We start from the raw sequence: 13,278 nt of genomic DNA, 5'->3' as shown, positions 1-13,278 counted from the left end.
AGCAGATGTATTTGTTTATTGTACAGAAAAATAAAAATGACATGTCAAGCAGTCAATTGACTACATTGCAGTCAAGAAGTAGGGCAAATTAATTTACGAAACCAAAACGTGGGTCATAGTTGTCTAAGCCTCTATTGCGTAGCCTGTTAAAAACGTCGCTAGATAGTATTAAATCGCCAACAACATTGTTTTCTGCAGAAGCCTACCCAAGGCTACAGATTAATTCTGAACAGTTATTTCTGTGGGGATTCCTCTCGGCAACAATTATGTTTAAAGGTAGCCTCCTGCTTTTTCAGAAGGGGCGTCAGGCAGGCTACTGACAGAGCGATGTACAGTGGCAGAGCAACGCACAGTGGCTGAAAGTGGTATTAAAGTTTCATGCAGCTTCACGCCACGTAATGCGCGACTGAAGTGGCCATTTGAAAGTAACGCCCACTGTATCGCCGCAAGATGGCAGCTTAAGTCCGCTGTAGCATTGCCGGTAAACAGGGCAGCAGACTGCATTCAAAGGCATGTGATTGATACTGTAAGCTACAGAACGATACTAAAGATCACCTTGTTGAAGTCATAGGGCTTTTCTCAAAGTCAAGGGATTCGTGCTTGATAGAACGAGTCCTGCCGAGTTGAATCCCTCAAAGACGAGGTAAGGCTTCTTCTTATGCATACGGAAAACACACAATGGAACAGACTAGCGAGTGTGCAGGAAACTGCAGGTGCATTATTAAAAATCATGTGTGCACAGGATTGTGGGTGTTCCAAGCACAGAGAGTGCTTGCACGCATGCATCCTTTACACGCATGCATCCTCGAAAATCTCATCCTTGACTTTGAGAAACTGTCATACAGTAGACTAGGCTAAATCAGAGCCTACTTTTTTATCAAGCTGGGACCAGAGATGTTGGCCTTTGGCGAACAGTTTAGGCCTACTCAAAATGAGTAAAACCAAACAGTAACACTTTACTTGACAGTATCGACATAACAGTGACATGACACTGCCGTGAACACGACACTGTCATGACACATGAAACCTAACCCTAACCATAACTCTAAACCTAACCCTAATCCTAACCCTAACTTGTTATGACAAAAACCGAATGTCACTTAATAACCGAAGCGTTATGTCATAAATGTTTATGACTTGTTTATGACACGTTCATGACAGTGTCATGTCACTCTTATGTCGACACTGTCAAGTAAAGTGTAACCAACCAAACTAATCCAAACAACATCAAACTTGGCACTGCAAGTAGTCTAGTGAGTGTTACGGAATTAAAACGCTCAGTTGCTCACATTTATTTTGTGTAGACTTTTTGTGGTCTTAATGCAACATTTTACAAAGCAGCTGACAGGGCCACCAAGGACTGTGAGCGAGTCAACAGCAGAAAACCCTACAGTGGGCATCGCTTTCAAATGGCCACTTCAGTCACGCATTACGAGGCGTGAAGCTGCGTGAAGCTTTAGTACCACTTTCAGCCACTGTGCATCGATCTGCCACTGTACATCGCTCTGCCTGCCGCCCCTTCTGAAAAAGCTCGATTTACCTCGATTTAGGCTACTTGGGTATGGCTTAAGGCTTGACTACACAGTGGTAACGAAAATCGAAATCGAAATTTGCTGTCTACATTATTGTCAGTGTTGGGTTAACGCAACTACGCAAATCAAAACAGTGGTGTGATAATTGAGCCAGTAGAGAAATAACTGTTCAGAATTAATCTGTAGCCTTGGGTAGGCTTCTGCAGAAAACAATGTTGTTGCCGATTTAATACTATCTGGCGGCGTTTTTAACAGGCTACGCAATAGAGGCTTAGACAACTATGACCCATGTTTTGGTTTCTCAGAATTAATTTGCCCTACTTCTTGACTGCAATGTAGTCAATTGACTGCTTGACATGTCATTTTATTTTTCTGTACAATAAACAATTACATCTGCTTTATGCCGCAGAATTACGCTCATATTTGGCTGACTGCAGACGCCAGCCACTTCCTCCCCATATTCCAAGATTAAGATAGTAGCCTATACAAAAAAAGCAATTCATACTATCATAAAAAAAATAGTTAAAACGAATAGCTATTTGGTAATTTGACAAAACACTGGTCCTCATTTTGCTAATGCGAGGACGATATGAGCCTGTTGCATTTAGTTAGATGTCCGAAAAATGCGATAATGTTTGAAAACCACTGGCTCGTAATCACAATAATTTAACACACGACAGTTGGATAACCTACTTAATCATGTCCCCATGCCTACATTTTTGTGAGTAGCATAGAGATCGTTAAAAAAACAATAAAGTATGGCTCTCCGCTTGGGACATCGAAAACTTATATTTTTAATAGACTACCGTCGAAGATACTGACTTGCAAAAGCCTCGATAACACGCTATCTCCACTATCATCAGTCATGCCCCTTGATCAAAGTGGGGAATGAAATAAAAGTTTGAGAACCACTGGCTTAACAAGTTACCTACAGTCCAGAACACAGAATCTGTTGCAATATTCTGATGATCGGGCCATGATATCGGCAAATGTTTGTTTTCCAAAGTAAGAATTTCACTTCACCATGCACCTTCGACAATACCTGGCCTACCTGGTATCATTACAAACATTATTCTGTGTCCTAAAACTGGCATATTTTATGGCAATGTGTCATGTAAGTTTGTTGCAAAAATCTAGAGAAATGTGTGAGGTGGTCAGCGGGGACAATTGAGACACACATTGATTGTGTTATTACTTGAACATTCCACACTATCCACAGCTGTGGTAGGCCTATCAGGGCAGGAGGATTACTGTCAGCTTAGGCTTTATATAAAATTCTTCAACAGAAGGCCTCGAATGTTGTCTTGTTTGTGGAGCTTTGCTTTTGGTCTTCTGTAATTTCGGCTTCATTGAAAATGAGGGCTTCCCTCAATGACCCTCCGAATAATAAATAAAGGTTGAATGAATGAATGAATGCAGGCTTGCCCAAAAATAAAGGCATGTGGTTTTATGCAGCCTACAGTAAATAACAGACCCGCCAGAATGTGCGTTATGATGCTTTTATGAGCAAGATGTTTTTGGTACCCCACGCACACTGCATGTTCTTAAATAACAATGATCAGTAATATTCGACCATTAATTTGGGTAAATGGGCTAGCTGCGACCACCTTGATTGGCTGATTGGCTGATGATTGTAACGCTGGCATGATTCCAAACACCTCCCTTTACGATGATGAGTGGTCTCAGAATGCGTATGCTTACACAAGGACGAAAAGATGATGAATAACTGGGGCGAGGCTATTCACAAAGGCTTTTATCTTACTACTAGGAGTAGGCTACTCCTAAATCGCACTTAAAGATTTTAGATTGGAGTTTTCTTTAAAAGTTATTCACAAAGCCTTTCAGACAACTCCTAAACTAGGGAGTGAGTCTTCGGTTATGGATGACGCCATTACTCATGCACGAGCTTGACTGAAGTGACCACCTTGATTGGCTGACGATTGTAATGCGGGAATTCCAAACACCTCTTCCGGCGATGACTGACAGGTGACAGGTCGGAGAATGCGTATGCGCTACACAAGTAGTGCGGCGGACGAAAGATGATTAATAACTGAATAAAAAGGCCTAGCCTAAATGAATAAAGAGTAAGGCAAAACAAATAGCTTAGTAGCCTAATGAAACATAGGCCTATGGATTGATGCAGTAGCCTACCTTTGCAACATTATTAAATTAATCTGTCACCATATCCCTAGGCTACGCTTGCAAAGAGAACATTTTAATTTGATTCACAATGAAACGCTACATTTCATTTACATGTTAACAATGAGTAGTTTTGGTTGTTGTTGGTGGCTTATTGCATCCCTTTATGAATACAAAATTGTTCCCTCGCGATTGAAGCTCCTGTTGAGCATAGGCTATTTCAAAAACATCGCGAACGTAAAATGCCACAAAAAAAAGCTGTTTATGAATAGGTCTTAGTGAGTTAGAGTCCTCTCGACTTAAGCTGTCCCAGACTTAGGTGCTACTTTTAGGTCTAAAATGCTTCGTGGAATTACTTTTGTGAAAAAAATTAGGAGTCCTAAAGTTAGAGTGACACTTCCATTATTTTAGGAGTTGCTCCTAAATTCGCCAGTTAGGAGCTACTTTTAGCCTTAAAATTCTTTGTGAATACGGCCCCTGAATAAAAAAAGGCCTAGCCTAAATGAATCAAGGCAAAACAAATAGCCTAGTAGCCCAATGAAACATAATGGATTGATGTAGTATCTTTGTAACATTATTAAATTATTCTGTTACTATGCCTACGCTTGCAAAAGAGAACATTTTAATTTGATTCACAATAATGTTACATTTAATTTACATGTTGACAATGATTAGCCTAGTTTTGGTTGTTGTTGGCGTTATTGCATGTTAGTTATGCCTACAATGCAAAAAATTGCTTCCTCGCGATTGGAAGCTCCTGTAGTTGCATAGGATTTCAAAACCGCAGGTTTGTGAATAGGTTCTGTGAGTAAGAGTCCTCTTGACTTCTTTTAAGCTGTCAGAGGTGGAAGGTGTGATTTTTGGGGAAGGGCCGGATTAACTGGGCACAATTGTCTGATGGCCCCTTCCCCAGCCAACGTGAATCGGGTGGTTAGTTAATAGGCCTATCGTGAAGATTTTTCCTGCCATCTAAGGCACGAAAGATTCAGAGGCCAAGCCTCACCAAGTAGCTCGATTTCTTTACAACTAACATTCTATTTAATTAAACTGCTTTATAGGCTATGCGCCTAAATAGTTTTCAACATTTTGAATATTAGTGTCGGGTGAATTGAAAAATCTCAAAGTAGCCTTATGGCTACTTTATGCCCCCCCCCCCCAATATAATATAACCATACAAACGCCCTTCCTGCACTCATTGTTTCAAAAGGAGTAATTTTGGGTTTGTCAGAACTGAAGAGCTGTGGACGGCACGCACGGTATGCCCAATGAAAATAAATTAACGCAACGCAACACAACACAACACAGACCCCTTCTCTCGGTCAGTCACTTGACATGAACGAAACACAGAACCCGCTTCTCTCACGGCAGTCACTGACAGTAACCTAGAATAAATGCATGGGGAAAAACACTTCCCCATGACAAAGACATCGTAAAACACTGAAAGTTAATATTTTGTCACTAGCAACATTCATCTGTCCTTTTGTCAAATGTATTATGTTCCAAGTACCCTATGCGTAATTCTGCTTCATAAAGTTGAACAAATACATTTCCTTATTTCACAGAAAAATATAAATAGCCAGTCTACAGTGCAGAGTTGGTAAGTTATGGTAGGCCAACTTGCAGTGAACATACAAACAGGGGAAATTATTTCTGCAGCTGAGTAGCCTCAGGTGCGCACGACAGAAGGCCAACATGCAAGCCAATGAATCGTGTTTCACGACAATCGCTACCGTTAAACTTAAATAGGTTAACATCACTCTAAGTTCGCCTTCAAGCAAGGAAAACGATGATTTGAAGACATCTGTTTCATTGGAAGGGCAAGGGGGCAGCAACAGGGCAACACAGAGACAGGCCCGATGGCAGGGCTGTTATAAGAGTATTAAAATATGGGATATTCTACGGAAAACATTAAAACGGCAAGACAGCGGGGAAAGTTAAAATACGTGATAAACACGGAAAACGTTGGCATGCATTGTTTCAGTCCCCGTGTACAGGGATTATTTGTCATGCTATTAATCACATATGATTATTTGTGAAATTGTGCAAACAGGCGCAACACATTTGAAAAGGAAGGACTGGTAGCATGCAAGCTCACGGGAAAGATTGATTTAAGAACGCTATCACAAAGTGTGTGGCTGTGGCGCTGGCGGAAGACAATTAGCAGGGGAGGGTCATGTTTTTTTTTTAACAATTCTGTCGGAGGGTCATTGAATAATTTCTAGCAGGCAAGAGAGGGTCATGCAACTTCCAACTGAAGCACTCAAAATTCCTCCGGTGGCCCCTTCAATAAATAACGATCAGTCCCTAGATTGCTGCTGGGCTATATGTCTTGGTTCTGTTAACAACTCATTGTCAAACGCGATGGCCTATCTCAAAGTTGCATCCATTACAAAACAAACATGCAATGTGAACGCCTGGGATTGGGGAGAGCACTAAATGCTCTACTGAATAAGCACGAAGTCAAACATTTAAATGAAAAAACACTCTTTAATAATCCAAAAAAAATAAACCGCTAATGAAGTAAACTTGTGACCATCAAAAAAATCGCTTATCGCTTGTAACCCGCGGATACCAGGACGTAACAGGGAAGGCATTTGGCTGAGCAACGGAGGTTAATATGCTCCATGTTTTGTCCAAATGGTGACTGTCTATCATCGTTGCACTCGGAGAAAACCGAATGTTTCATTCGTCCCTCGCTTTCAATCGTCCCCGTTGTACCTACTCAAAACGTAGATAGAACCTTATTATTCTAAGATAGCGAAATAGCGCTCTGCATGATTCATGCCCAATTAATTCCCCCTGTTAAAGTGTTCGCCTTTGTAGTTTGGTTTCGATAGCCTATGATAAACGGCTTATGGCCAAATATGTGAAAACATTAAAATACAGTAGGCTTATAAACCCGAAAAGTTGACAGTGATTTTTCATAATCACTTTGGAGGGTCATAGAAAAATGTATTGCTGGCGAGGGAGGGTCACGCTTTTTGGACTAATGCTCCCAAAACTCCTCCGTAGCCCCTTAAATAAATAACGAACAGTCCCTAATGAAGTAAACTTGTGACCATCAAAAATCGCTTATCGCCTGTAACTCCGTGATAACAGGACGTAACAGGAAGGTATTTGGCTGAGCAACGGAGGTTAATATGCTCTATATTTTTGTCCAAATGATGTCTGTCTATCATCGTTGCTCTCGAGAAAACCAGAATGTTTAATTTGTCCCGCGCCTCCACGGCTGCAAACGGGATTCACTCGCAAGCAGTTAACCAAATATTTCTTTATTAGGGCAGGGCAGGCATATTTCTGGCTATTAGCCTACATTATTTCTAAACCAGTCTGCTAAAGTCTGTAGTGAAGTCTGTGTAGGGTTTTCCAGGCTCCATTTCTTTTTACGAGACACCCTGCTCACTTGAGCCATCTACCGGTTGTTTGGGTTGTTGCAGCGTCTCACTGGAAAAATACAAATTAAAGTCGCGTGATCCCACGCGCGGACCGCGAGTGAAGCTGGCCAAGTCGAAGCACTGCCCACTGTACATGCGTGAGACTGAGACGCCTGTTTATTTGTTTTAAGTGCGTGCAGGGTGTGAGAGGGGAATCATGTGCTTTCATTCCAGCTTGGTAGTTGTAGTCTGTGAGATTAAAAAGCACGTGTGTGTGAAGTATCCAAACAATGACACCTTCATTTCATTATGGCTGCTTTAGCAACACACCTTAAGCTACTGTGTAGTGGGTCCCATTTAGAAGTGGCTACTTCATTCGCGCTTTCCTTGACTCATGGAGCTGCGTGAATTTTATTACAACTTTTCGCACGATATGGCAGTTTAAGTCCGCTTGATACTGTAAGGCCATTGGTTTCCAAAGGAGATTTTATTTGTGTCGCAGCATAGCCTATTGACAATTTATGTTGTAAATAGGCCTACCTTATAGGCCTACCTGTAGCTTAGGGAAGCTAACAGCTTTCTATTAGAATCTAGTTTGTTAGTTACAGTTTTGTCATAACTCCCTGATGCATTTTTGCATTTAGAATAGCCAGAGCGTGGATATCTCAATCGGAAAATTAAACAATATCGGGCGCCTATGGACTAGGCTGGGTGAACCTAGCCTGATCTGCCCGCTATTTATTTTTTGATTTCTTAAAAGATTGAGCTTGGTCTGGTGAAAGCCAGACAAGCCATGGACTTCAGTTACACAATGCAAGGGAACATGAATCAGCCTATATTTGCACGATCAACAACGGACAACAGCTCTTCCACTTTGGCCCGTTAAAATGTGTATGAACAGTCTAGCGACGCATTTCATCAAGGCCCATTTGGACATGTCAGTTATTTGCACCACTGGTTAGATGTAAAACAGCATTTCGTTTCAGACTACTGTTACTTAATTTGTGCATTGACAATAAAGTATCACATGAACTAAAGATGACTAAAATCTTATGCAGAAGAAGAAACATTCACAAAAAATCCATCTATCCAAAAATGACCTTTGTTTTTGATAGCTGTTGAAAACGGCATGGAACTGACAGAGATGTTTTTGTTTTATTTATTTTAAATAAATAAAAATATAACATTATGCTGATACCTTTTGCTTTTCCCAAATACAATGTAGCCTACAGTTGTAAGTGACCTTTCATCAATCCAGTTGCAATGGATGAACTGTGATGAACTGCCCTACTTGTGATTGTTTAGAGATTTTAAAGGTTTTATGCTACAACTTCTTTGGCTATTCTACAATCTAATCACCTTTTCAGCGCCAGTAGGCTACTTTCTGTGCAGCCGCACACACACACACACACAGGCATGCCAAACAAGCATACACAAAAGTTTCAAGAGTGGGGGATGGAGTAAAAGATGGAGACACATTGATTAGTGTGATTTATTTTCGCGGAAAGGATGTACAGGACTGAGCAGCGGTCATATTTTGTACCGCTATGCGGTACATCTAGTTAATTACAGAAGGAACGCAACTCGCGAGCGCACTTCTCTCAAAGCAGTTCAATGTTTTGCAAGTTGTGTGCGTGTCACCATTCAACATTGTGAAGGAGGGTGCGCGAGCTAGGCAGCAGCGCTTCCATAAAGGTCTCTTTCCTGTTACAATTGCAGCTGCTTCCGATTGTTGAATATTTATGAAGTAGCCTACATGACGGCATTATTGAGCTAGTGAGAGAGTCAGATTTTTGGCTTCTGGTAGTAACTAACAAATAAATACATTTAAATAAATGTAGTAATTAACTAAAGCAAGACTTGAGTGATATCACAAATTTGAAAGGAAAAATATGAAGGCAACAAGTGGCGGGCGAGGCTAGAGTTGGAGGGATATTGTGTCCTTTATTTAACAAACTGCAAGCAACAAGAGGGTTGAGTTCGCCAAACCCAAGAGCAGAGACGAACTGATCTCTGCAATAGAGTCATTTTGGAGGTACAAACTCTCCCTGCTACTGCTTCCATTTTACATTGACTTTTTCATGAAAAAGAATATACTCGCCTGTTCTGCTACTAGGCCACTGAAAGGAACAACAGAAAATCTGTTTAGGCAGTCGATATATGGTAACGAGCTGTGTGTGCCTGGAAAGACGATAGAAGATATGCTTTCTGAATAGCACAAATGTTGTTTCCATAAAATAGGCTAAGTCAAAGACAGAAAACTAAGTCTTATAATGACATAATGGTATAGTCTGTTTTCCATTTAGGATGCGCGGGTAGGCTTTCATGGTGGACCACACACTTTTTCTTGTGTCAGGAACTCTGCACATAGGCTTAGTCCATAGTCCATAGCCCAGCTCCAGCGAAAATGGCTCTGGTCATCCCATCTTACCCTCCCCCCACTTCCTCTAGCCTACCATTCAGGCTATGAAGACCTGCGGGGAGTAAAACGACTTGTTGCCGTTTTGGGACATTAAGCTACGTTAAGCTTTTTCACGTTAAGCCCCCCTCCCCCACCCCCTTCTTTCACAAGCAGTGCAGCTTTCTGAAGCGGTGCTTTCTGAAGCTAATGTAACAACAAATACCACCAATATTGTTGTGTGGCAATAATAGTATCCAGGGTTTGCGCAAGTAGCCTAAATATATAAATAGTATATAACGTAGCTTAATGTCCCAAAACGGCAACAAGTCGTTTTACTCCCCGTATGCGCTCATTATAAAGAAAGTTTAACGTGTCCCAAAAACAGCTATCAATTAATCACCAAACGTCTTATAAACAAGTATTGCCAGGAGCAACACCTTGCAAAAAAAATGCTAAAAATAGGCCTAGGCCTAATAATTGTTGGAATGGAAAAATGCAAGTTATGTTTTAAAAACAAATGCTCCCATTACCCCGCAGAAGTTTCAAAGTAGCCTACTCCCAGCCTAAGCCTACTTCAGAACACCTCATCGACTGTCTGTAGTAGGCTACAACTTCGATTTCTATTTCTTTTTCGATAAAAAGATTTCTAAAGAAAAACGTTGCATCATTAGCCTACTCCTGCCTGGATTCGAACTCAGGACTGCCTGAAAGAACAGACCTGTTCTGGAAACATGTGCATTAACCCACCCGGGCGTCAGACAACGCTAGCTGCATCCAGTATTGGGTAGGACTGTCCACTGGTTGCTGTGGCACAGCCTTGAGTGACCGAATTTGTTTTCCTTTGTCATATGAATGCTGTCATTTTGTTAACATTACTGTTAAGGAGATGATGTGGGCAGCCATGGCCCACTGGTTAGCACTCTGGACTTGTAACCGGAGGGTTGCCGGTTCGAGCCCCGACCAGTGGGCCGCGACTGAAGTGCCCTTGAGCAAGGCACCTAACCCCTCACTGCTCCCTGAGCGCCGCCGTTGAAGCAGGCAGCTCACTGCGCCGGGATTAGTGTGTGCTTCACCTCACTGTGTGTTCACTGTGTGCTGTTTGTGTTTCACTAATTCACCGCTTGGGTTAAATGCAGAGACCAAATTTCCCTCACGGGATAAAAAAAGTATATATACTTACTTATACTTATGTAGGCAAAGGCTATATTTCAACCTCGTTAGTGTAGTAAAAAAAAATCAGAACTATTCACGAGGTTTCTGGGCAGCATATTTATGTTCTGTTAGCAAGCGAACTTCTCATGACTCCCGACAAAGTAGCCTACTGCCAGCTGACGAAGCTCTCATTTTAAAACATTACTGAGAGACAGGCACTGTACAATCAAGAAACCCTGCCACTTAAATTCAATTTTTTTTTTACATTATGTACAAAGCTTATAGGCTACAGTGGACTAGCATGTTGCAGGGGCTGCTAAAAACACTGACAAACACACTGAAAACTCGGCCAATCACAGCCCTTGCTGTCGAACACTCCGTCCGGTTCGACCGCGGAACGCCACAATGGACTTATGCTGCCCCCAAGCGGCTGCAGTTGTACTTACATTTCATGCAGCTGCATGAATCCATTTTTAACTAGTACTCACATGGTGTTTAAAGCAACACCAAAGAGTTTTTTGTACATTAAAATAATGTTTCCAAAATCGTTTCAGTGGTTCATCAACTTGTAACAGGGTGAACGGCACTTCTGCATTAGCTTCGCAGCCCTCTATCGGCTATAACCGCACTGTGTAAGTTTGCCAGATCGGGTAGCGTATCTGTAGTTCGATGGAATGAGACATGAGAAACTACAAATTTGACTTGCGTTTGATGTCGCAATACATCGTACTTTCATAAATCATGCAACATATTCTACCTTGTCTGTGGACATTGTTATTTGCAAAGCCGGTGCTGGATAGACAAATAGTGTGCGTGCGACAGAGGGGAAGTTCTTTGGTGTTGCTTTAAAGCCACCTGAGGTGAGAGTTACAAGAGGTGGGATGATTACAAATCCGGTATGATAATGCATTAATCCTAATTTAGTCAGAAAGTTCAAATAGTCCAGCGTAGGAAATGGAATTGTCCAGGGGATTAGGAGTCGTCATAGGGCATGTGGTGGGTCGGCAGTACGGGCCAGGAATCTGGGCAGAGTTGTCATAGGCAGGTGGTGGGTCGCTAGGCTGTACCAGGAATCCAGGTAGGGGGACAGTAATAGACTTGACAACTTTACCAAACATACCAATAGTAATAGCCAATGTGAGTTTTCTCTTCCGCAACATTTTGTACCCATACTTAACGTTAGTCAATTTGTCTATCACAAAAAGACGCTTCCGGCTGCTTTTTGGAACAATACGGTGGCAGCTTTTTTTTTCAAACTGAAAAAGCGGTCTGCACAACTTCTTGTGTCAGAAAAAGATGCTTAGTCTGAACGTACCCTAACTAAAAAAATAGGTTGTCAGCTTGTACCCAAATATGTCCACAAAAGTGTTAATGGAAGCCCTTTTCAGAATTAGCCCCCTGACTAAAATGGTTGTTTGAATTGTTCTTCTTTCCCTCCTCAGGCAGAACCGGTAGTAATTGACCTAAAGGACCTGTTCCAGTTAATCTTCAACATGAAAACTAAGGAATCCCTGGCTCCAGAGCATGTACGTACAATTACCAAGGCTCTACTTACTTTTTTTTCATTGGTTGTAATGGTGGTCAGTTGGTTGCAGAATGATAGTTGTCTTCATATGCATAAATTGTATTATATATATATATATTAATTGCCTGCCAAAGTATTTTTGCCATATCTTCAAAATGAACAGTTCGGTAACACTTCCTTTAAACACAGTATTCAGAAAAGGATTATAAGAACATTCATAAAGCCTAATAATTAATGAATAATTAATTGTCATCAGTGTATAGAATAGTGTTGCATGGTGTACCGATACTACAAAAGTATCGCAATACCCTGAAAATGTCACAATAGCTAATTTTATTAATATTAGTCTATGGGCTAGGAGGGCTCCACATATAATAATATAATTGTGTACTAATACTCATGCATTATAGACAATAGCCTATTAAATACCATGCACAACTGTCCCACACCCTAAAGATGCACAGAATGATGTGTCAGAATATGCCATGGTGGCTAAATAAAGGCAAACATAGTGATGTTTTCCAAGGTATGATATACACAGTATATGTGCAACTACCCCCTTCCCTCAAAATGTCATCATCACTATCAGACTCAGTATTAGAGGCCATGCCTCCGCATGATAGAGTTCATCATCCTCTCTCTTCACTGTCATCTTTCCCTTCTGTCCTCTCAAGAATTACAATAAGTTCAACTGGCATGATGTTAGCATCAGTCCATTTAGGTACCATCACTCCATTTTCATCAACCATCCAACACTAGCAATATGAGGCCCATTTTAGGCCGATCGGTGCCAACTGAGGGCACCAAACTTTTTTGTTTTTTTCTGATAGCTATATGTGTCTTTAACACAAAAATGCATGAGGGACATCTGGGACTCAGCTGAAGCTTAGTAGAGCACTCAATATAGAGGTAGCCATACACCCAATTTACCTATACTCAATGTATTATGCATGGGCAGCATACTAATGAGGAGGGTGGGACATGTCTTATGTCATGTTAGATCACATCCTGAGGGTATAAGCATAAGAAAATATATGGTTTATTTGGTTGGCAGCCATGGCCTACTGGTGGGCAGCCGTGGCCTACTGGTTAGCACTTCGGACTTGTAACCGGAGGGTTGCCAGTTCGAACCTTGTAGGAACGGCTGAATAGCCC

The 13,278-nt window shown here is 41.4% G+C and overlaps 1 protein-coding gene across 6 annotated transcripts in view; it reads left to right on the top strand.

Annotated features, from left to right (window-relative positions):
* Positions 1 to 13,278, top strand: part of dab2 (DAB adaptor protein 2) — a 219,467-nt gene that overhangs the window by 117,469 nt on the left and 88,720 nt on the right. For all 6 annotated transcript variants that reach the window (XM_048238681.1, XM_048238684.1, XM_048238685.1 and 3 more), the window contains one exon: positions 12,041 to 12,124. In XM_048238681.1, coding sequence (XP_048094638.1) covers positions 12,041 to 12,124 — 84 coding nt within the window. The remainder of the gene's footprint in view (positions 1 to 12,040; positions 12,125 to 13,278) is intronic.

This window comes from Alosa alosa, chromosome 3 (assembly GCF_017589495.1).
Source record: "Alosa alosa isolate M-15738 ecotype Scorff River chromosome 3, AALO_Geno_1.1, whole genome shotgun sequence".
Lineage (NCBI taxonomy): Eukaryota > Metazoa > Chordata > Actinopteri > Clupeiformes > Clupeidae > Alosa > Alosa alosa.
Note: the sequence above shows the minus strand (reverse complement) of the source record. Positions and strands in the feature narration are given on the sequence as shown.